This window comes from Lepus europaeus, chromosome 5 (genome assembly GCF_033115175.1).
Source record: "Lepus europaeus isolate LE1 chromosome 5, mLepTim1.pri, whole genome shotgun sequence".
NCBI classification, from domain to species: Eukaryota; Metazoa; Chordata; class Mammalia; order Lagomorpha; family Leporidae; genus Lepus; species Lepus europaeus.
Window position 1 is genome coordinate 5,285,625 of NC_084831.1, and position 25,021 is coordinate 5,310,645.

General features: G+C 45.8%; 1 protein-coding gene across 4 annotated transcripts in view; it reads right to left on the reverse strand.

The window, feature by feature from the left end:
- Positions 1-25,021, reverse strand: part of RERE (arginine-glutamic acid dipeptide repeats) — a 464,477-nt gene that overhangs the window by 157,436 nt on the left and 282,020 nt on the right. For 3 of the 4 annotated variants that reach the window (XM_062190377.1, XM_062190375.1, XM_062190376.1), the window contains one exon: positions 3,958-4,006. In XM_062190377.1, the coding sequence (XP_062046361.1) occupies positions 3,958-4,006 (49 nt within the window). Of the gene's footprint in view, positions 1-3,957; positions 4,007-20,755; positions 20,922-25,021 lie in introns of those variants that run through there. The other variant, XM_062190378.1, reaches the window with a different exon arrangement.

Genomic DNA, 25,021 nt, shown 5'->3' on the forward strand with positions numbered 1-25,021 from the left:
CCAGCCACCCATGGCAGAGACTCCTCTGCTACAGTGCAGATGCAGGGTATACCACAGGGAAACAGAAACAGAACTGCTCTACCTGCACAATGCTGCCATGCAGGCATCGGAACCAGGGTCTACACAGCCTCCAATTTTTTCCAAACTCCAGAAATCACTTTAACGTGAAAGCTGGTGGTTTTAAATGTTCGTTATTCAAGTTTTTAAACAAAGATGTGTAGCAAAACACCACATCAGGATGTTATGTGGCTCTCAGGACAACAGTCTGAAACCTCTGCTTTCCAGGCCACCTTCAATGCTCCTACACATGCATCAAGCTCTTTCTCCAAACAAGAGTACTCGTTGTTGTCATCTTTTTTTTTCCTTCAAGATTTATTTACTTATTTGAAACTCAGAGTTACAGAGAAAGAGGAGAGACAGAGAAAGAGAGAGATCTTCCATCTGCTGGTTCACTCCCTAGAAGGCCTCATTGGCCAGGACTGGACCAAGCCAAAGCCAAGAGCCAGGAGCTTCCTCTGGGTCTCCCATGTGGGTGGCAAAGACCCAAGTACTTTGATCATCTTCCACTGCTTTCCCAAGCCATTAGCAGGAATGCCAGATCAGAAGTGGAGCAGCTGGGACTCACACTGGTGCCCCTATGGGATGTTGGCATCTCAGGAGGCGGTTTTAACTGCTACACCACAATGCCGGCCCCAAAGGTACTTTTCTTTGCCTTTAGTGTTAATTGAGTTAATTAGTTCAGCTCAATATACACAATGACAGAATTGTGATAAAGTTAAAATACAGAAGCCGGTGTTGTAGTTCAGTGGGGTTAAGATGCCACCTGTGATGTGAGCATCCCTCATGAGCACTGGTTCGAGTTCTAGCCGCTCCACTCCCAATCCAGCTCCCTGTCAAGGGCTGGGAGAGCAGAAGTTGCCCAAGTGCTTGGGCTCCTGCTGCCCTTGCAGGAGATATGGAGGAAGCTCCTGGCCCCTGGCTCCTGGCTCCTGGCTCCAGCCCCACCCAACCCCAACCCCAGCCTTTGCAGCCAAATGGGGAGTGAACCAGTGGATGAAGATCTCTTTCTCTCTCACTCACTCTCTCCCTCTGTCTCTCCTTCTCTCTCTGTAACCCTTTCAAATAAAAAAATAAATCTTCAAAAAATATATTATAACACTCTAGGCACTAGTATCAGAAGGTCTCCGCCATTCAGTTGAGCTGTCTCCCCAGCACCGACTACAGTACCAGGAACAGCAGCTCTCCAGTGGTAATTTACTAGTTAAAAAGTGCAAGTGATGCTGAGAGGGCCCAAACCTCTCACACAAGAAAAATGGACTAGAAGTATAACGAGATGGTTTACAGAAAAAGAAATGCAAATGGTTTAATCATAGGAAATGATGGTTAACCATGCTGACAGACATACAAATGAATGTCACACGTAAAATTTCTCTATCACACTGACATAAATCTCAAAGAGTGACAATATACAAAGCAACAACAACAAACCAGCACCCAGATAAGTTGCTTGTATGACCATAAGCTACAGAGGGGAGTTTTACATATGCATTTGGCCTGCAAACCATGTGTTTCCCTTCTAAAGACAGAACCCAAAGATACAGTGGCAAAAAAATAAAATCAATACGCACAAGGTGTTCACTGCAGCATTACTTGTAATGGCAAAGGACTGGAAGTAACCCTGATGCCCTGCAAGAGGGGCCAGCAGAATGAGAGGCACTGGCTGCACAGGGAGTGCAAGAAACAGTGGGAGTGTGTGAGGAGCACCAGATACCGGGGGGGGGGGGGGGGGGGGGGGCTGGCAGGGACGCAGCATATGGTGTTAAAAAGAATTTATACTGCCATTTATCTCAGCTTATAATCATACTGTTTGGAAATGTTTAATGACACAAAAAGACACAATCAGCCAAACCCAGACTGGGGAAATGCTACCGCACAAAAGCTGCAAACAGCAGCTTCTTAACACACACACACAGAGGAACCCAGACATAGGGGACACCTGAATATTAAGAAACTGCCAAGTTAATGTGCTGTGATATATTGTGATTGTGTCTTTTAAAATAACTCTTATTTTTGAAACATTGATAAGCAAAATGAGATATTTGTGAGTCATTTCAAAATAACGGTGGGAAGAGGTGAAAGAGGGGGAAAATGAAACCAGTAAGACCAGGATTTAATCAGTGTACAAGGACAGTAATGACGAGAAGGGCTTTACTGTACTATTTTTCCCGTTTTTATATATGTTAACATTTTCTCTAATTATAAAGTTAACATTTTTAAGAATGTAGATGTTGTCAATCCCCCAAAAAAGTTCTGCTGCTTTTGATGTGCCAAAACATTTCTTGTTAAAATAAATAAAGGCTATAGGACCCAATTAAAATAAAATAGGTACTTAAAAATTATTTATTTATTTGAAAGGCAGAGTTGCAGAGAGAGGGGAAGAGATACAGAGAGAGATCTTCTGTTCACTGGTTCATTCCCGAAATGGCCACAACAGCCAAGGCCGAGCCAGGCTGAATCCAGGAGCCAGGAGCTTCATTCGGGTCTCCCACTCAGGTGGCAGGTGGAGCACGTGGGCCACCTGCCACCGCTTTCCCAGGCCATTAGCAGGGAGCTGTTTCAGAAATGGAATTAGCCAGCACACAACCCGGCGCCGATATGGGATGCCAGCATTGCAGGCAGCAGCTTAACCTGCTAAGTAATGGCAGCCCCTAAAACAGGTCCTTAAAAAATATGAATGACATACAAGAAATGTTTTAAATCTAGACAGAAAAACAAACAACTAGATAGACTAATAAGAAAGCCTCTATGGTCTTATAAGGATTGCTGCTGCCTGTACCTTGTGTCTCTTGATGCAATGGCCACAGTGACTGACTCCCCAGACCCATGGCAATTCAAATGGCACGCACACCACTCACGCCTGAGGCATTTTCCTCATAGTTTAGAAATGGACATGCAGCCCAACCCAGGCAGTCAGACATGGGGACTTCCGGGAATATTCTGGAGAAGACGTACTTTCCCTCTGTGTGGCCGCTGAGTTTCACCCACTGTGAGAGATACTACAAGTCTATGTGCAGTCAGAAAGGATCACCACTCCCTGTACACTACACTCCCAGCACAGAGTGCACAGAGGTGGAATGGGGAGAAAGAAGTATATTCTAGAAACAGGGAGCGTGGTCTACAGAGAAGCTAGCCTGGAGAGGATAGCTAAGCATCAAGAGAACCCCAAAGAAGCAGAACAGAGTCCCGGTGCTGCCTGGCCAGGGCATCCTGAGATGTGACATAGACACCCAGGCTGCACGAGAGACCTGCCGCCAGTCAAAGCATCCAATACTGGGATCAGCAATAGGAGTCCCAGTGACCCAAACAACATGAGACGACACAGATCAATGCACAACCGCTTCTGAGGGGAACACTCTCACCATCTCGACTCTATCTATACAATGGAATATTAGCCTTATAAAGGAAGAAACTCTGACACGTGTCCTACATAGACAAACCTTGAGGTCACACACCAAATGAAATAAACTGGCCACCGAAGGACAAGCACCATGTGTCCTCACTTTTATGAGCACTTACACGAGGCACAGGAGCCAGTGCAGAGGCAGAAAGCGGAATGGTGACTGCCAGGGCCCGAGGGGCAGGGCGCTGCTGTCGACAGTTTCAGTGTTACAAGACAGTACGAGTTCTGAAGAGGGACGGAAACGACAGCTGCACAATAGCAGAGTATTTAATGCCTCTGAGTTGTGTACAAAAATGTGTAAAATCTTATGTATTATGTGCACTCACCACCTTTGTAAAAGGAAGTATGTGGTGACTGAAACAAATGAAAATCTTTGTATGTATATAAAATTCCCTATAGCATTAACAACAGTTCAAAGATGCTGCTCAACAGAGTAAGAGCTAGTAGAATAACAAGAAATAAAAACCTATTACATAGGCTACTAAAATCCACTTTACCTGATGGCTAGGACCAACACGAATCTCCCCCTGGGTACTGTTCAGCCTCCTGCCACAGAAAGAGCAGATCAAGTTAGCACAATGTAGTTCTGACATAAACATCCACATACTTTAAAGGAAAGTACTTCATTTCAAATGAAGGGGGGTAACTCAGCAAGAAGTGACTGCTTCTCCACATTTCCTAAAGTTGTCCCCATGCATGTACACCATCTACCTCTCAGACCCTTCCCTTCTCAACACCTGGTGACTGCAGTCTCTTCCAGTACCAGCATTCTTTCATGCCTCAGAGAGATGGACAATCCCACTCATACATTTCTTTTCAAAATCAGGGTGCCCCAACATAAATCTTACTAAACCCAAAAGATACAACACGTGTCCCAGACTTTTAGGCAAGCATTCATTCATTCATTCATTCAGCAGAAATATTTATTCAGCACTAGGAGTCTTCTGGGTGTGGGAGATAACGCAGTAAACACAAGTGTCCCTGCCTTAGTGGAACTTAGATTCTAACTGGGGAAAAACAAACAACAGGACAAAAGGCAAGTGCCATTAAATTAAGTAGAAGATAAATGATAAAAATATTTTTATAGTTCTTTATATAGCATAGCCAGAAAAAGCCTTATTAATTTATTAAAGTGAATTTATTAAGTGAAACTTAGCCTAGCGGTTAAAGCGCCCACATCCCAAATCAGAAACGCCTGGGTCAAGTGCTGGCTCCAGCTCCTGCCACTGAAGACAGGAAGCAGTAGACCTCCCACGCTTACACTCAGCCAAGCCCAAGTCATTTGCATTTGCAAGATGGACTCATGGACAGGGGCTCTGTCTACCTGCCCCCACTCAAGCCCCTTCCTCCTGTTCTTCAAGATAAATAAAAATTAAAAAAGTCTTTCCCATTCTTGTTGCACTTGCAAGACCCTCCCCCCTCCCAAATCCAAACCAGCCATGCTCCCTCTGAACGCCAGTTTTCCCATGGCGCCTTTCCTGACTACACGTGCATTTTTCCTGTGTGTCTTCTCCTTTTCATTCACAAAATATTTGCTACACATCTCTTTGGCCCCAGGCCATGCACAGGGCCAGAGCTCTCCAGCACTCACACCTTGGAACCATGCCAGCCTTTGGCCATCTTAGGAAAATCCTTCCTGTGCCCAGCGACAAGGCTTCACTGTATTTCCCAGCCACCAGTGAACTTTCCGCAGGGCCCAGGAGAAGCCTGGGAGTCAGCAGAGCTGTGTGATTATGTCTGCCTGGCTCTGCGGTGAGGGCTGGGAGCATCAGAAGAACCCCGTGACTCTCATGTCCACTTCCCTTACATCTGACGCTGTTAAAATTAATTTGAAAGACTACTATTTACTTTACAGGCCTTTCGGTCCAGTGCTTTCGTCTTCTAATGCGACAATTTTTTGCATGAAGAGTCTTGTTTTTGCAAAGGTGAGCAGTTGTTATACAGAAAAGAGAAGAGTGACACAAAGAAATAAGCTGTGTGGGTCCAGTCCTTCAGAGTCTTACAACCTGTCCAGCTGGGAGGTAGCACCCACTCCCAAAATACCACACAAATATAAGAAACTGTGCAAAAATGATAGTGGGAATTGTGAAAACTGGGCAGGCTTTCAGAGGAGGCATTCTCTGAAATAGCAGAGTTCTGAAGGGGTCACCAGCAGGGCAAAAAAGGAGTGCTTTCCCCCTGGGACGAAGCCACAAGGAGAGGCAGGCTCCCAGGAAGGCCACGGCGAGAGAGGTGCCGGCTGTGTCACACCAGTCAGCTTCGTGTCTTTAATGTGGGAATGGCACGTCGAAAACAAGCAACTAGAAGATGGGCTGTTCCGGTGGGCTTATGTAGGGGTTAGAAGAAGCTTTTTTAGTAGATATTTACAGAAATCAAATGGCCAAGAGGCAAGAGTACTTCCTTAAGAAAATGCAGTCTGGGGCTGGCGCTGTGGTGGGCGCAGTGGGTTAACGCCCTGGCCTGAACCGCCGGCATCCCACATGGGCACCGGTTCTAGTCCCGGCTGTTCCACTTCTGATCCAGCTCTCTGCTATGGCCTGGGAAAGCAGTAGAAGATGGCCCAACTGCTTGGGCCCCTGCGCCCATGTAGGAGACCCGGAGGAAGCTCCTGGCTCTTGGCTTCAGATCGATACAGCTCCAGCCGTTGTGGCCAATTGGGGACTGAACCAGTGGATGGAGGACCTCTCTCTCTCTCTCTCTCTCGCTCTCGCTCTCGCTCTGCCTCTCCTCTCTCTGTGTAACTCTTTCAAATAAATAAATAAACTTAAAAAAAAAAAAAAGGCAGTCTGTGCTACCACTGTTTTTAATAAGCTATGAGCAAGACAAGCTGTCAAAATTCTCTATTTCTAAATACCTTCCAAATGCTTTCTTGCCTCCAAATAGGTCTTGCCAAACCTTACCGTCTCAGAAAAGCTGCGCCACATTCCCTCCAGTGACTCTGTCTATAGCCCAAGCTCAGGTTTTCACGGAGGCCTGCGTTATTCCAGTGCTCTCAGCAGTGGGTTATGAAGTTATTTCCACATCACTGCTTCATACACTGTTAAACCCTTGAAGGTTCTAGGACAAACATCCCTGGTCCAGTTTAATAAGCCAGTATTGTCACAGTTAGTCACAAATGCATCATAATAAAACTCCCTAAATGTTGACTAAAACTATTTATATCTCACTTATTTGCATAACGATGGAGGCAACCAATTATTAATACACTAAAAATGACACAAGTGAGGCAAAAGATGTGTGAGAGTGTCTTAAAAATCTAAATTGGGAACAGGTAGTTTCCCAAGTGGTTACAACACCTGCATCCAAAGACACAGTGCCTGGGTTCATTGGCTGGCTCTGGCTCCTGTCGCCAGGTTCCTGTTAATGCAATTCCTGGAAGGCAGTGGTGATGGCTCAAGTAACTGGGACCCTGCCACCCACGGGGAGTCTGAGCTGGGACTTCATGCCTCCCAGTGTCAGCCTGGCTTAGTGATAGTCATTGTGGGCATTTGGGAAACAAACCAGCAAATGACAGCTCGCTCTCCCACATATGATCTGTCTCTCCACATCTCAAATAAATTAAGGGAAAAAAAAAAAAAAAACCCTAAACTGTACATTGTTTCTTTAAGTTTATATCTAAAGGACTAATAAGGTAATGAAATTACAATATACAAAATAAAAGCAAAACAGGGCCCAGCATTGTGGGGTAGCGGGTAAAGTCTCCGACTGCAATGCAGGCATCCCACCATGGATCCAGCTACCTGCTAATGGCCTGGGAAAAGCAGAGGAAGATGGCCAAAGTGCTTGGGACCCTGCCCTCAATGAGAAACCTGGAAGAAGCTCCTCACTCCTGGCTTTGGCCTGGTCCAGCCCTGGCTGTTGTGGCCATCTTGGGAGTAAACCAGAGGATGAAGATCTCTGTCTCTCCCATTCTCTCTGTAGTGCTTTCAAATAAATAAATCTTAAAAATAAAACAAAAACAAACTAAGCACCTTCTTAAAAGCTTAATTAAGGGGCTGGCATTGTGGCACACTGGTCAAGCCACCGAATAGGACTCCAGTATCCCATACAGGTGCTGGTTTGAGCCCTAGCTACTCCACTTTTGTTTCAGCTCCCTGCTAATGGCTTGGAAAAATCAGTGGAAGATGGCCTAAATGCGTGGGCCCCAGCTTTGGTCTGACCCAGCCTTGGCCACCTGTTACAGCCATTTGGGAAGTGAATCAGCAGATGGAAGATCACTCTCTCTGTCTCTCGTGTAACTCTTTCAAATAAACTAGAACAAATCTTGAAAAAAAAAAAAAGCTTATTTAAAACTACCCTTTATAACAAAAATCATCTTAAAGTGTATGTAACTTTTAAATATCATATCATTGTCTTACAACAAGGGACACAGAATCCCTGAGCAGTATTGGAATCTAAAGTGCAGATAATGGCATCAGGCTATCATATCCAGGACATAGAATACATAATAGAAACACCTATTAGATCTAAAATATAAAGAGGTGGGAAGCAGCTGGATGTGTTGAACAGAGAAACCATCAGAATACAAACTACAGATGAAAAACAAGAGGCAGACTTGTGGGGAAGTCACCAGTACCCAGCTGTATCTACAATCAACAAAAAAATGTCCCGCCATCCCTCTCTCTCTTTCTCTCTCTCTCTCTCTCTCACACACACACACACACACGCGCACACACTGACCTTACTGGGCATTTCTCTCCTGCTGCCACACAGCACCCTTCTGGAATGCACTCACACTGCTGTGATGCCCAGGATTCTGCCCACGTGGGACACTGCCCATAGGCAGCACACAGGGACAGAGAACGGATCCCTGGCTGTGCCCCAGCAGCTGACCCAGCATCTCCCTGACATCACTACCCACGTCAGATGAATTAGCAGTCCCTTGCTATGTGAACAGTTCTAGACTAATAAAATGTAAAACTTGACAAAAACCAGAAAAAAAGTTAATGTTAGGAAACATTCCTAATTATTATGTGATGAAATTATACTTTTTCTTTTATTTGAAATAGCATGGTTCTCAAACTCTTACCTCTTAGGACCATTTTTTACTCTTGGAATTACTGAGTCTACCAAGCAACTTTTGTTTTTGAAAAAATTCAAAGTATTTATTTATTGACTTAAAAATAGCAATAAACCCACTGCATAAAAACATATTTAAATACAATTACAGGTAATTGCTTATTATTTATTATAGGCAACTGTATTTAAATAAAAATATTTGGCAAAAATAAAGACACTGTTTTACCCTTTTTGCAAATCTCATAAATACCAGCTTGAGGGAAGGAGGAGAAGGAGTAAATGTCATCATGTTCTTAAAACTGTATCTACGAATCATATTGAATTGTTAAAAACTGATTAAAATTAAAATTAAGGGGCCTAGCACTGTGGCATTGCAGGTTAAACTGTCACCTGCAACGCCAGTATCCCAGAAGGCACAGGTTCTAGTTCCAGCTGCTCCAGTTCTGATTCAGCTCCCTGCTAACATCCCTGGGAAGGCAGTGGAAGACGACCTAGGTACTTGGGCCCCAGCACTCAAGTACTCTGGGAGAACCAGAGGAAGCACCTGGCTCCTGGCTCCTGGCTTCAGACTGTCCCAGCTCTGGCCGTTGCAGCCATCTAGGGAGTGAACCAGCAGATGGAGGATGAAGATGTCTCTGTCTCTGTCTCTCTCTGTAACTCTGCTTTTCAAAAAAATAAATAAATCTTTTTAAACATTAAAATAAATTAATTTTAAAAAAGATGAAGATGGCAGATGGCCCTATAGTGTTGTCTACCTTCAATCTGCTGCAATACAGTGTTTTGGTTAAAATCTATGAAGTGTGTAACCAGAGGAGGAAAGAATATTTTAACAAACAGCCTTTGTGATACTGCACTAAAATTCCACAAGGGAGTTTCTTAAAAGTCTGTGCACATCACCAACCTAAAACTTGATCATCAATCTTCTGGGCTCTGCCACACAAAAATCCTTTGGTTATCTTGCCTTGGAACAGACGGACAGACCTCCTCAGACTGGAAACTTGTAATGTCATACACTGGTTATATAGAGAATACTGGTTTGCTAGGTTCAGCAGGTCTTTAAACTACTGACACACTTCTTATACGATTAAAAAAAAACTACATGCATTAATGTCACCACTCATTTAAAAAGCCTTTAAGTGTAGAGACGCTGTTAGGTTCAGAGCCATGAGTATAAGTTTATTAAAAACCTAATTTTTTAGATTTTTAGAGGAATTTTAGAGGATGTTTGGCACAGTGGTTAAGATGTCAGCTGAGGGGCCGGTGCTGTGGTGTAGCGGGTAAAGCCACCGCCTGCAGTGCCAGCATCGCATATGGATGCCGGTTCGTGTCCCAGCTGCTCCACTTCCAATCCAGCTCTCTGCTGTGGCCTGGGAAAGCAGTAGAAGATGGCCCAAATTCTTGGGCTCCTGCACCCACGTGGGAGACCTGGAAGAAGCTCCGGCTCCTGGTTTCGGATAGGTGCAGCTCCAGCCGTTGTGGCCAATTGGGTAGTAAACCAGAGGATGGAAGAACTCTCTCTCTCTGCCTCTCCTTCTCTCTCTGTAATTCTGACTTTCAAGTAAAATAAATAAATCTTAAAAAAAAAAAAAAAAAAGAAAGAAAGAAAGAAAAGAAAAGATGCCAGCTGAGATGCTTGCCTTCATGTTGGAGTGCCTGGGTTTGAGTCCTGGCTCTACTCTTGATTTCAGTTGATGAAAACCTTGAGAGGAAGCTGGCGATGGCTCCAGAGCCTTTAGGGGGTGAACCAGTGGATGCGAGAGTGCTCTCTCTCTCTCTCAGCCTCTTTTTTTTTTTTTTTAATTCAAATCTTAGCCCTGGCAAATACTATCAACTCTTATCCTTGACATGATAGGCTCACTTTAGCCACCAAGAAAATGTCCGTCAAGTACCCACGTCCAAAGGACTGCGGTTTGTCAGCTGCTCTAAGACGGATGGTGTTCCATAACCAAAAACATGGCTGGCTCGGCTTGCAGCTCAACAGACCCCAGCAATCGCATGAAGGCTCTTCCTCAGGCAATCGCCACTCCGGGAACGTGGCAGCAGACTTCCACATCGCCTCATTCCACTGCATGGAGCACTTACAAGGCAGCAAAGTCAAGGATTGGGACTGGGTAAGATTAATAATTGAGTCCATAAACCATGCTTTGAGGAGCACTGAGTATGACACATTCTGAACATTAGAAAATGTTGGAATCTAAAATTCAAAAGGCTCCCAATCTAAAAGAGGGCAGGCTTATTCTTCTTGTAATGACAATAGCTAGTGTTTGCATACCTACTCCCTATTCCAGGTGTTCTACAGTATTACCTCATTTCTAGGTAATGATTTATGTAATTCATGTTTTGATAATAGTAAGAGCATTAATGGTATGACACAGAAATTCAGGCATTTTAAAAATCTGTAAATGCATTTGTTTTATTTGAAAGGCACAAAACAGAGACAGGGACAGCTTGCTCATCCGCAGGCTCACTACCCAAATGCCTGTAACAGCCAAGTCTGGGCCACGCTGAAGCCAGGAGAGAAGAACTCAATTCAGTTCATCGCTGTGGGTGACAGGGACTACTTGACCATTACCTGGTTATTTCCGTGTGCACATTATCAAGAAACAGAGCAGGAACTGGAACCCAGGTACTCCAATACAGGATACAGGTGTTCCAAGTAGCCTCTTAACACATGCAGCAAACTCAGGCCCCAAAAGTTCAGATTTTATTCTATCCTGTGCTCAAAACAACACAACTACTACATGGGATACAACACTGCATAGTGAACAGTGGAAGGCTGGGCAGAGCTAGAGTGCTCATCAATTGCAAAAGGAAAATTCAGATCAATAGCGGTACAAATCCTAGCCAGGTCACATGAACCATCCTGCTGCATGGTATGAGAAAGCACAGATGAAAACTCTATCCCAGGATAATGCAAGAAAACAAACACGCATGCACACGCGCACACACACACACACTCCCCTTTATCCTTGTCTCAGAGTTTCCAGGTACTTTCTCCTAACTCCAGGTATATTACAGTCACATGACAAACACTACCTTACACTTACGGAGTGTTCCTTTGCCAGGGATACACTCTTCCCTTACTCACATGGCAACCCTATGAGGAAATATCTCCACCTTCTACTTGGTAACATCACTCACAGAAATAAAGCAAGTCATCTCTATGTTGAACATTTACTGTGCATAAAGCATTGCAAGCTAAGCAATTTCCATATATTTTATCCAATCTTAACAATGATCCTGTCAAACAGATAAAGCAACTGAAGCTAAGCTATTACAGATTATGTATACGATTGTACAGCTAACAAGTGGAGAAACCAGGATTCAAGTTCAGTTGACTTTCAAGCCAGCGTTCCCAATCACATTCCCTTATGGCAGAGTAAATAAGTTACTGAATCAAAATTACACAATTTATTACAGAGAAGTGTGAAAATCCATATCCTTTTCTCTAAGTTCTGTTTCCATTTCAAACACTTAAGCAGGACAAAATAATCAAAGGGAGATTTCTTAAAAAGTTTGGAAATTACGTGGAAGGATAAAACCTAACACGGTTAATATTTACAAAAAGGTTTTGGTTAAAACAGATTGGGGAGTAGGGAGGGAGGCACTGTGGCGCAGCAGGTCAAACTGCCGCCTGCAGAACCTGCATTCCACATGGGTGCTGGTTTGGGTGCCGGCTGCTCCACTTCTAATCCAGCTCCCTGCTGATGTGCCCGAGGAAAGCGGCAGAGGACGGCCCTAACTCCTGGGCCCCGGCACCCAGTGCCTATATGAGATGCTGGAGCTGCTGGTGGCAGCTTTACCACCACACGACAGTGCCAGCCCCAAAATTAACATTTTTTAGAAAGCTAAAGGAAGAACTTAGCTGAAGGATGTGCTACAGACAAAATAGAAACAACAAAGTCAGATACAAGAAAAGCTCATTAAATTAACAAATATATTAACTTAAACACAGCTGAATGAGTAACTGAAGAGAGAGTGTCACGGTTCATGAGTGATGAGATTCAGGGAATTAACTCAGTCACATTCCTCCCATTCCCTCTAAAGAGCTCTGCTGTGGGGTTATCGTTTTGGAGATCTCCTTATGCTCTGAACCCTAATTCAAAAAAAAATTTTTTTGAGAACTGTCACTATTCTCCCCAGCAAAATTATAGATTTCTCTGGGCAGCAATGTAAATGTAAATGTAAATAATGCTTTTTAAAGCATTTCAGGTTTAGCCCACAATATTCTAAAAAAAAAAAAAATTTTTTTCTTTGGAAGAAAAAAGAAAAAAAATAATAATCCCAGGGGGCTGGCGCCGTGGCTCACTTGGCTGATCCTCTGCTGCGGCGCCACCATCCCATATGGGTGCCGAGTTCTAGTCCTGGTTGCTCCACTTCCAGTCCAGCTCTCTGCTGTGGCCCGGGAAGGCAGTGAAGGATGGCCCAAGTGCTTGGGCCCTGCACCCGCATGGGAGACCAGGAAGAAGCACCTGGCTCCTGGCGGAGCTCCGGCCATAGAGGCCATTTGGGGGGGTGAACCAACAGAAGGAAGACCTTTTTATCTGTCTCTCTCTCTCACTCTGTCAAAAAAAAAAAAAAAGATCCCAGAAGCCAAATTACAACAATAATGGTAAGTCATTGGGTTTATTCTGAGAGAGCGAGAGAGAGAGAGAAAAAGAAATTCATTGTATATGAAATCTGATACAAAAGAAACCAATGTAATAAGCAGTATCCATAGCAACTACAACTTAATATTTCAGTCCTCTTCAGCTGCAGTGGATTAAATAAAATGACAAGATGTTCCCTTTGAAAAGTAACCTGTCACCATGGAAACGGTTTAGTCTAAGAAGTAAACAGAGAATGGACAGAAAGGAACAGGGAGGCTGCAACTGAATATCAAAAAGGGAGAAGCATCTTTGCAGAGGAGATGAGAGGGCCGCTGGCCAGACACAGGGAGGGGTCCCTGGGTCAACGAGAGGCCAGCCTGCCCGAGACCTCAACAGCGTGCCTTCCCTACCCTAAGGAAGGGAGAGGACGCAGGGAGGCAACTGTACACGCTCACTCGAGATGCCCACGTGTTCTACGTGACTGTGGTGACGACTCAACACAGGGACTAGAGTCAACAGGAAGAGAAGGGACGAGGACACGGATATAAGAAGACACAACAGACAGCACTGTTACAGAACAACCAGGTTCACGAGCTGATAGAATCAAGGACTGACATGAGGAGCAGGCCTCACTCTGCACCATACTCTGGACCCAAGTGCTCTCCACAAGGCACACAGTCATGCGGCCAGCAGGCTACTCCCAAGAGGCAAGGACAGACACCATTCCGTGGCTGCTGTCTGTAATAGTCCCTCCCACTGCCTGTCCTTCAGGTCGGAAGTACCAGGCAGGAGTGATTCTTATTTTACACATGGGCTATTAAGCTGAACAGAGGAATGACAAGACATCAACAGAAGACTCCAGAATCCTTACTTAGCACATTTAGAAAGTGACCACAGAAAGTCTATGGGTCTAGGATGAAATACATCAAGTCTTAAGAAAACGTCAAGGCCGTGTATCAGCTCACGTCTTCATAGCTGGACAGTGGGGCAAGAGCAGGATAACACACCGATTTTCTCAAATTCCCAAAGCAGCCTTTAACAAACCCAAAATGCCGTTGAAGTCAGACATGTGTTTTGAAAATGATATGCAAGTTTTGTATTCTATTTCATAATATATTGCCATTCATTTTAAGACAGAAAAGTTCCCTCAGTCAAATCACGGAGCTTTGTACTTAAGGATACAAGTCAATCTCTGAGCCATCAGCTGCTTCATCTTTAAAATGAGCAACCACTCACAATGGCTATTTTTCAAGGTTGCTATGAAAACAAAAGATGATATAGAGAAAGAACCAGACACAGTGGCCGTGCACAGAGGTCATTACTCTACATGCCAGCATTGAGTGAAAACAGGAGCCAAGCCCTCTCCTGTGAAAGTTCTCAAAGCACCGCGGACCCCTCCTTCAGCCCAAAGCAGTCATGATTTCATATTTACTCTGTGTGTTTTTCAAAGACTATCTTGCCTTCTGACCAAAACCTCCCATTGGGGAGGAACCAAGTCTGTTTCCAGCTTACCACTTTATCACAGAACACTGACTCTCAGTGAATAGATCTTGAATGAATAAATGACTAACTCAATTATAATTAAGAGGAGCTTCAGTTCAAAATTTAGCTACAAGTCACTTGAAACAGAGGGCCAGCACTGCAAGCAGAATTAATCAGAAAACAGCACTGATAAACTGCCCACCAGCAATCAAATCCAGTATTCATTCAAAATACAAAAATCAAGGGGCTAGTGCTGCGCTGTAGCAGGTAGAGCTGCCGCCTAAAGGCCAGCATCCCATACTGGCACTGGTTTGAGTCCCAGCTGTTCCACTTCTGATACATCTCCGTGCTAATGCGCCTGGGAAAGCAGTGGAAGATGGTCCAAGTGTTTGGGCTCCACACAAGCAGGAGAGCTGGAAGAAGCTCCTGGCTCTTGGCTTCAGACCAGCCCAACTCCAGCTATTGTGAACATTTGGGGAGTAAACCAGAGGATGGAAGACCTCTCCCTCTCTCTCTCTCTCTCTCTCTCTCTCTGTAACTCTGCCTTTCAAATAAATAATTTTTAAAACATAACAAATAGAAATCAGCCAATGACTAAAAGACTTAATGTTCCAAACTCATACACAAACACAAAGGTTAACAAGGGGACTGGCCTATTTCTGGAATCATGAAATCCTAAATTTTCCCTGATGAGAGAATCCGGAGAGGCCATCTGACCCAGTCTAGCAGCCTGGTGGCCAGGGCCTGAAGAAGCAGTGGGCTCTTCCAGGGTCACAGAGGATTCCAGGCCACAGGGCAGCTGGCTCACAAGCTCCTCCAAACATAATCTAAAGTCCAGAACAAGGAATTAGGACAGTAAGATGTAGTAAATGTGGCCTCACATACAAGAATGTGGAAGTAATGTCAGCAAAACATGGGAAAAAATTAACAGCAGGTGAGAAAAGTCTGACTTCAAAGTGTTACAAGGACCTGGCTCACTGTAAGCTTCGTATCTGTCTCACTGCTCCACTAGAATCCAGGAGCAGACAACTCATCTGGCAAGGGCAGAGAACCCCAACCCAGCTCTGGCTCACTGGTGGGCTTTGCTGTGGTTGCTTTAGGGCCACAGACAGCCTACGCTGCAGGCTCACATATGTGAGGCTTCAGAAAACACATGGTTAAAATTCCACCACAACTGAAAACAACCTACAAAGCACAAGTTTTTGAAGCTTAACCAAAGGTGTTGCTGGTTTTCTGCACAGAGAAAGCAAGCTCTCTCTCTAATGCACCAGAACAGCACAGCCCCAGAAGAGGCACTTTTGGACCAAGTAAGAGTGTCTACAGGTCCCTCTGTTCCTACCCAAAGTCTCTGGGAAACCCCATAAAAAACAGGACTGTGGCCTTACTCCTCTTCACGATGGTGGTATGAGTGCGGAAGGAAGGCAAACAGGCATTTTAACACACACTCTTACTTCTGCAATCATACTGGAGAAAGCAGCAAGAAAAAACTGTTACTGATGAATACACCAAACATTAGACATGGAAGCAGAGCTTCTTCTAAGAACATTTTTTCCAAGATGTGTAAAGAGGAAGCCTGTGTTGTGGACAGCAAGCTGACGCCTGTGACATCAGCATCCCATAGGAGCGCTAGTGGAGTCCTGGCTGCTCCACTTCCAGTCCAGCTCCCTGCTAATGCACCTAGGAAAGCAGCAGAAGATGGCCCAGGTGTGTGGGACCCCGTCACCCACATGGGTGACCTAGATGGAGTACCTGGCTCTTGTTTTCAGTCTGGCCCAGCCCTGGCTGATGCAGCCATTTAGGGAGTGAACCAGGAGATGGAAGATCTCTGTCTTTCTCTCTCTCTCTGTAACTCTGCCTCTCAAATAAATAAATCTTTAAAAATAGATGTGTAGGAGCCGGTGCTGTGGTGCAGTGGGTTAACACCCTGGCCTGCAGTGCCGGCATCCCATATGGGCACCGATTTGAGACCCAGCTGCTCCACTTCTGATCCAGCTCTCTGCTGTGGCCTGGGAAAGCAGTGAAGATGGCCCGAGTCCTTGGGCCTCAGCGCCCTTGTGTGAGACCCAGAAGAAGCTCCTGGCTCCTGGCTTCGGATCGGCACAGCTCAGGCCGTTGCGGCCAATTGGGGAGTGAACCCGCAGATGGAAGACCTCTCTCTGCCTCTCCTCTCTCTGTGTAACTCTGACTTTCAAATAAATAAATAAATCTTTAAAAAAAAATAGATGTGTAAAGAGAAACATAAACACTAAAAAGAGTAAGAGAAAACAACTTAGTAAATAGCCGCTAAACACACTGATCACTAAATTTTTCAAATATTTATTTTCATCTACTTGAAAGGCAGAGCAGCTGAGAAAGAGAGCGAGCTGGACAGACATCTTCCATGTGCTGCTTCACTCCCCATATGCCCAGAACAGTCAAGGTTGGGCCAGGCTGAAACCAAGAACCAGGTACACCAACTGGGTTGTCCATCTGGATGGGAGGGGCCCAGGCACGTGAGCCACCATCTGCCTCCCAGGATGGTGGCAGCCGGAAGTGGATTGGAAATGGAGGAGTCGTTACCAGACTGTCATTTAAATATGGGATGTGGGCATCCAAAGTGGTGGCTGAACCCACTGTACCATAACACCAACCCACAATTACCATAATTCTTAAAAAAAATAATTTCTAACATTGTCTTAGTTGAATAGGCTGGCCATAAAAATATAGAGAGGCTGTTGAGATAGACTTGGCCTTTGATTTAATAGCAATTATATATGAAACAATTATGTGTCGAGCACTTTCACACTGTTTTCACTAATCTTCACAATAACTAAGAAATATTTATTTCCGGCCAGCGCCGCGGCTCACTAGGCTAATCCTCTACCTGCAGCACCGGCACCCCAGGTTCTAGTCCCGGTTGCTTCTCTTCCAGTCCAGCTCTCTGCTGTGGCCTGGGAATGCAGTGGAGGATGGCCCAAGTGCTTGGGCCCTGCACCCACATGGGAGACCAGGAGAAGCACCTGGCTCCTGGCTTCGGATCAGCGCGATGCGCCGGCCACAGCGCCCCAACCGTGGTGGCCATTAAGGGGTGAACCAACAGAAAAAGGAAGACCTTTCTCTGTCTCTCTCTCTCTCACTGTCCACTCTGCCTGTCAAAAAAAAAAAAAAAAAAAAAAAAGAAATATTTATTTCCATATGACCCATGAGAAGACAGATGTTCAGAGAAAGGAAGGAACTTGCCCAGTGTCATTTATCAGGTACAATTTGAACCACACGATCTGGCTTCAAATCTGGCCATTTCTCTTAGCCTAGATGTTGTCCGTTTATCTGCCCAAGACCAATCCGCCAGGTATTTCACTGAAAACTGAGACTGCAAGAAAAGACACAATCCCTGCCCCAAAAGTGTGAAGTCCAACAAGGAAAATAATCACAGAATCCCAAAGAAAGTGCAATGCAAAGAACTTTGATAGACGTCATCTCTGATTACCCTGGTCGAATTAACTGCTTTACTTTAGACTCGGGTATCACGGAGCACACAACACAGAAGACCACCTCCCTCACAGGCAGTTCTAAGTGCTCCCTCTGTGCTTATTCAGAGAATCTGGGGATACACAAATACGCCAGCGGTAGCCAGAGTCTCCTATCGTCCTGTTGGCATCTGTTACACGGTGTTAGAATGAATGCCTCTCTGCTGGACAGTGTGGGCCAGTGACCAAAGAGGAAAATGGAAAAGGAAAAAAGGTCAGGAACAGAGAACGGGAGAACCAGAGACAAGGCAACACCAGGTTTTACGTGCATCACTTGGCACAAATTAGGGAAGTGATAACAAGCAGAGCTATGCTGTGAGGTGGCTAAGGATGAGGCATTAACTGAACACAACGAAGCACAGCCCAGCTCTCCACCACAGACAGACTGCCGAAGCTCTGCGGCACAGGAGCACCGGGACGCGAGGCCCGCCTTTCAGACGCAGACTCCAGGTCCTGCTGCAACAGAACAGAAAGCTAAGAAGCGTAAGAAGTTTGTGGAATTTTACATCCTTTTTGAAGCACATACTTTCCATATTCTCCACTACTTCCTGCTACTCTGAAGTATAACAGCAAGGCAACAAGAGCCAAAATGAAACTAACCTGCATGTTCACCAACCAAGAGTTACTTCCTGGGTGCTGTTCCTGCATGTCTACAGGCAAGCACAGAAGCCCTAAAGCAGGAGGTGGTCGGTCAGCAAATAATGTTCCAAAAATATTTTCCCAAGATGGGAAAATATAGACTAAATAGCAACAAGAAATAGCTCTCATGACCTATTTTACTGGATTTGAAAAACAGAAAAAAGCGACCCTTAACAATAGAGTCCCCACAGATCACAGCGACTGCAAGTCCTTACCACTGACAGACGCAGATTGTTCTGGGCCCAGCCAGGACACCCAAGCAGGAGGAAGAACCTGATCCAGCTATGAAGACAGCTTCGGCTCTGTGTCCACATTTTACTTGTCAAACGTAAACAAAGTTTAAGGGGAGGCAAAGATACTGGAAGAGAAAAAGCAGCAACCTGCTGACACAAACAGCATGCTTTCCGCTCGCCACAGAGTGGCCAGTCCTGCGGGGACCCCATGCGTGCAGGACCACAGTGTTGTGTCCTGTTCCTCTAGTCTAGTGGGAGGATGATTTTATTTAAAAAGAGAAGCATAAAGGCCGAGCCAAAGTGGGAAATAAGACCCACCCCAGAAACGACACGAGGTGGTGCGGGAGGAGCAGACACCTGCCCACGCTCCCAGCTGCAGTGTCCACACAAACATGGCCACAGGAACGCCACAGTCACAAAGCAGCAGTAAGAAAATCACCTGAAAATCACCCCTCTGAATTCATCTCCTTAGTTGCAATCCCACAATTGAGCATGGAGTAATAATCCTCTAGTAACAATTTTGCTCATATATTTACGCGTTTTCCATAATGTGTTTGTCAACATGAGCCTGCCCAAAGACACTTCCCCAAAAGCGTCCCCAGCAGATGACGTCACACCGAACTCCACACCCACACCAGAGCACCAGGAGCGCACACCGAGAATCCCTCTCTCTGCCAATACACGGTATGTCCTTCTGTCTCCTACAGGGGTTTTCCATATCAAAGCCTTCAGAATCTATCCCTCAGAAATGTGCAAAACCCCAGTGTCCTTTCAACAGCAAGGAACAACTATCGTAATTCAGAAACTTCACCTAATGTATGACTGAGTAGAATTAACTTGTCCTAAATTCGTTCTTTCTGATTGGCTCCCCAAGTTTGAGGGCCATCGGTCTGCACACGTGAAAAGCACAACTTGCCCACACAGATGGACTAAGTGTGTGGCCACTGCAGCCGTGGGCACAAGACATGGCCTTACCCCTCTCTTCACTTCCTTCCTACAAAACTCACAAGTCACACAATGAAATACATATTTACAACAAATGTTATCCTGCTCTAAAACAAACATTTAAGAAACAAACAAAATACTAAGACCCTCAATCTCTAACACAAATGTAAGTGCATTGTTTTTTTTTTTTAATTGCCCAGCAATTTTTATAAGTTCCAAAAAGAAAGGTTTGTCTTCTTTTGAAGCAATGGACACAGCAGAAACTGAAGTGACAAAACCTTTCCCCTTAAAAACAAATCCATTTTAGGTGACATTGTTGTAAGCATAACCCACAACTGATCCTCACCTATGTCAGACTTCAGAAAAAGATCATGAGAATTATAATTTGCTCTGGCAAACAGGCTCTCAATCAAAACAAGTTCCACCCACCTTCTAAGCAACCAATAGCTGCCCACCTACCACCCTTCCTAAAACATCCAATGCCCAGGCATTCCCACCAGCCACATGGTAACATGGGTAACAGGCGGCCTGCATGCTTGCTCTGCAGATCCTGCCGGTGGAATAAGCTCCGCAGGAGGCACCCAGCACCACTCAGGTTAAAATTACAGCACGAGAGAAGAGGGGAGGGACAGGGGAAGAGCACAGGGGCGCGGGATCCCAGAGGCTCGCACTGCACATCTGCTTAATGCCTCTCTGGGGGGACCCCGTCCTTAGCTCCGATTTTACGCTTTAAACCACCACCTCCATGGCCAGCCAGGGCTGAACTGAAGGCTCTAGGGAGCATGCATCATGAATGATGAAATGATTCACACACATCTTCAGAAGTGAGAACGAGCAGCAAAACCCATCACTGGTGGGCAAAGCCAGAGGCAGACAGCCTACCTGCAGGGGCTGAATGGGTCATCCATGCCCGCAGAGGCTCGGCTGAGGCGAGCTGGATCCCCGAACCTCTAACTTACTGCTCCAACTCTGCCCTTTTCCACTCTAAGTACTCAAAATGGAGGCCCATGCAGTCTGAGAGACCTCGCAGAGCTCTCACTGAGCTTGTGCTGTGACCTAAGCCTGCACGCAGAGCGCAGAAACTTCCCTCACACTGACAGACTGAGCATGTGCTGTGACCCTCCCTCGTCCACACACCGTCTCTCCACGACGCAATCAATCTCAACCCTGCTGTTTCCGTAAATAAAGCGCAGCCAACACGCTGCAGCTTCTCTGCACGCCAAGCTAGTGTGCAGGGAAGTGGGGCCCGAGCAGGGGATCTGAGACGGCCAACACCGGGAAGCTGGCAAGCCGCGGAGGGGCGGGACCGGGAAGTGCCCTGCTCTGGGAGGCAGCAGCACCTTTTGTCTTGTTGGTTACTTGTTTGTTTTTAAAGTAAATGTAGTAGTAAACAGCAAGATCTCCAAGAGAGAACAGAATGAAAAGCCACACAGGAATAACTATACGTAAGACTGAATAACAGAAATACTGTAGCACATTTAAAACCAGCAGTAGCTTTTGTAAGAGAAGAAACTCCACAAATTTCTCTTTAAAAACTTTAATCAATTGGGAAAAAAACAAAACAAACAAGCTGGGTAAAGCCACCGAGTGCCTGGCACTGTCACATGGGTGTGGGTGCAGAGTGTACGGTGTCTGGTACCAGGAGCACAGGAGCTCAAGAATACTGTAGTTTATGCAAAAAAGATTCATCTTTCTTATATTAGAAACTTTAAAAGTCCTCCAAATAATAAATTAAATTTCTTCAAGCAACGCCATATGCAGTCAGGTCTAGCTTGAAGAGCATACTTCTAACAACAAGCGGGCAGGAAGGGTTAAACTAAGAGTTCAAAGAACTTCACAAACATCTGGACACCCACAAAAATCTCATTTAACTGAAAACTCCTGGTACAAAAGTCAGAGTCTCAGAATATTACCCACAAAGCCAAATTCGGCCGGCGCCATGGCTTAACAGGCTAATCCTCCGCCTTGTGGCGCCGGCACACCGGGTTTTAGTCCCGGTCGGGGCGCCGGATTCTATCCTGGTTGCTCTTCCAGGCCAGCTCTCTGCTATGGCCCGGGAAGGCAGTGGAGGATGGCCCAAGTGCTTGGGCCCTGCACCCGCATGGGAGACCAGGAGAAGCACCTGGCTCCTGGCTTCGGATCAGTGTGATGTGCAGGTCGCAGCGGCCATTGGAGGGTGAACCAACGGCAAAAAGGAAGACCTTTCTCTCTCACTATCCACTCTGCCTGTCCAAAAAAAAAAAAAGCCAAATTCATTAAAGTTTAATCAGAAGAGATTCCTAAAGCCTCGTAAGCAAGGCCATCCCACGCTCATCGCCCTGAACACCGTGAAGTCCTCACGCATCACCCACACTACGGCCAGGGCACTGTCTAGGAAAACCCTGAGCAATACGTGTCACACCCTCTCCCCAGCCTCTGCCACTACCATAAGGCAAACCAGGTGTCCTCATTCTGGCTATGTAGCTGGGTTTCCATTTGCAAAGTAAGAGACGATTCTACATAATATTAATCACTATTTAGAAGAGAAAAGGAAGACCACAAATCTCCTCAAAATTTTGAAGGACGAGATAGGGCAGGAAATGGCAGTGCCGACTCTCTTCTGCAGAAATGTGATGGAGCACCAAGAAACTAAAGCCCCCTCCAGATTCATGCAGTGGACAGAATCAACGCCATTTCCACAACACTCCTGCTCGTGATACGAAAACCTACATCCTGGGACCACGCTTCCATGCGTTCTTGTCCTGCTGAGAACGCCATCCACAAAATACAAGAAACACCAAAGAAGCTTAAAACTAAATCTTCCTGTTGACCCACACAAGTCACGTGCCAATGTGTGAGAGGAATATTTTCCCCTATGTGTATGTAAGGCAGCGTGGCCCCAGAACTCCTGTGACTACAGAACAGTCTAGAGAAAACACTTTCTAAAAACAAAACCAACGGAATCAGAACCTCGCAGCCAGATAACATGAATATGAGCAGCAAAAAATTTCCTCTCAAAACAGTACACTGAAAAACAAAACACAGCACAACAAAACCCAATCAATTTCACTTAGAAAATGTTCACTTAGAGAAATCAACATAAAATCAGAATTTCACAAATTCATCATGACCCAGCAAAACACAGTATAAAAATGGTCATCATTAACAGCAAGTCAGGAAACGTGGATTATAATTATGGTCCTGGGGCTGGCTCCATGGCTCACTTGTAATCCTCCACCTGAAGTGCCAGCATCCCATATGGGCACCGGGTTCTAGTCCGGCTGCTCCTCTTCCAGTCCAGCTCTCTGCTGTGCCCTGGGAAGGCAGTGGAGGATGGGCCAAGTGCTTGGGCGCCTGCATCCGCATGGGAGACCAGGAGGAGGCACCTGGCTCCTGGCTTCGGATCGGCATAGTTCCGGCCGTGGCAGTCATTTGAGGAGTGAACCAATGGAAAAGGAAGACCTTTCTCTCTGTCTCTCTCTCTCACTGTCTGTAACTCTACCTGTCAAATAAATAAATAAAATCTTTAAAAAAATAATAATAATTATGGTCCCACTCAAAGCTGCGAGTAACACTAAGGGCATGTGACAAAAATCCAACGGCCTTTGCCCTGTAGTGATGCTGGCCTATCTCAACATCTTCTGCATGGTCTCTGTGGCCCTGGGCATCTCACGACTGTCCTCCACCAACCACCTCCGTAGCTGTTCCTCTCTCCTGTCACTCCTCTGCAGCAGCTCCCCAGGGGCCTCCCTCTTGTCCTCCTCTCCATCACTCTCTCCCTAGAATTCACCTGCCCTACCACATTCCAATCAGCTCCTTTGTGAAGACACCTCCTTGCCGGGAGCAACTCAGCAACCCAGGACCATTCTGCCTTCTTCTCATTGCACCTGTCTGGGTAACACCACCTGTCTAACTAGGCTATAAACACTACCTGACTACATGAAGGGGAGGGAGGAGTCGGTGCTGTGGTGTAGGGGGTAAAGCCGGCACCTGCAGTGCCAGCATCCCATATGGGTACCAGTTCAAGTACAGGCTGCTCCACTTCCAATCCAGCTCTCTGCTATGGCCTGGGAAAGCAGCAGAGGATGGCCCGAGTCTTTGAGCTCTTGCACCTGTGTGGGAGACTCAGAAGAAGATTCTGGCTCCTGGCGTCAGATTGGCTCAGCTTGGGCCATTGCAGCCATTTGGGGAGTGAACCAGCAGATGGAACACCCCTCTCTCTCTCTCTGTCTCTCTCTCTCTCTCGGCCTAATGCTATGGTGTAGTAGGTTAAGCTCCCCTTGTGGTGCCAGCATCCATTATGGTGCTGGCTTGAGTCCTGGCAACTCCACTTCTGGTCCAGCTCCCCGCCGATGTGTGTGGGAAGGCAGTGAGGATGGCCAAGTGCTTGGGTCCTGCACCCATGTGGGAGACCTAGAGAAGCTCCTGGCTTCATATTGGCACAGCTCTGGCTGCTGCAGCCATTTGGGGGAGTGAACCAGCAGATGTCGGATCTCCCTCCCTCCCTCCCTCCCTTTCTCTGTCTGTAACTCTGCCTCTCAAATAAGTAAATCTTTGTATACCCCATGTATACAGAGGGTCTTCAAAAAGTATATGGAAAAGCATATTATAAAAAAAATTATGCAGGGTTTCAGTACTTTTTTTAATACAGCATATACCTCAGGTTTTAGAGTATTTTTATTTATATATTATTTATTTGAGAGGAAGAGCTAGAGAGGGAGAGACAGAAATATCTTTCATCTGCTGGTTCACTCCCCCAAATGGCCTCAGCGTCTGGAGCTGGACTGATCCAAAGCCAAGAGCCAGGTGCTTCTTCCTGGTCTCCCACATGGGCACAGGGGCCTAAGCACATGGGCCGTATTCCACTGCTCTTCCAGGTGCATCCCAGGGAGCTGAAGCAGAAGAGGAGCAGCTGGGACTCGAACCAGTGCCCACATGGGATGCTGGCGCAAAGACGAAGGCTGGCTTCCTACGCCACAGTGCTGGCCCCTTCAGGATTTTTTAAACCAAGATAAACTAATGTATTAATTCCACTTAACACTATGAAATCCCTTTGTATTCCTTGCCAAAAATGACATAGCCTAAATCTAATCATGAGGGAACACTGAAGAAAGAACATTCAACAAAACTGGCTTCAGTTCTTCAAAAAGGTCAATTATCATTAAAAGC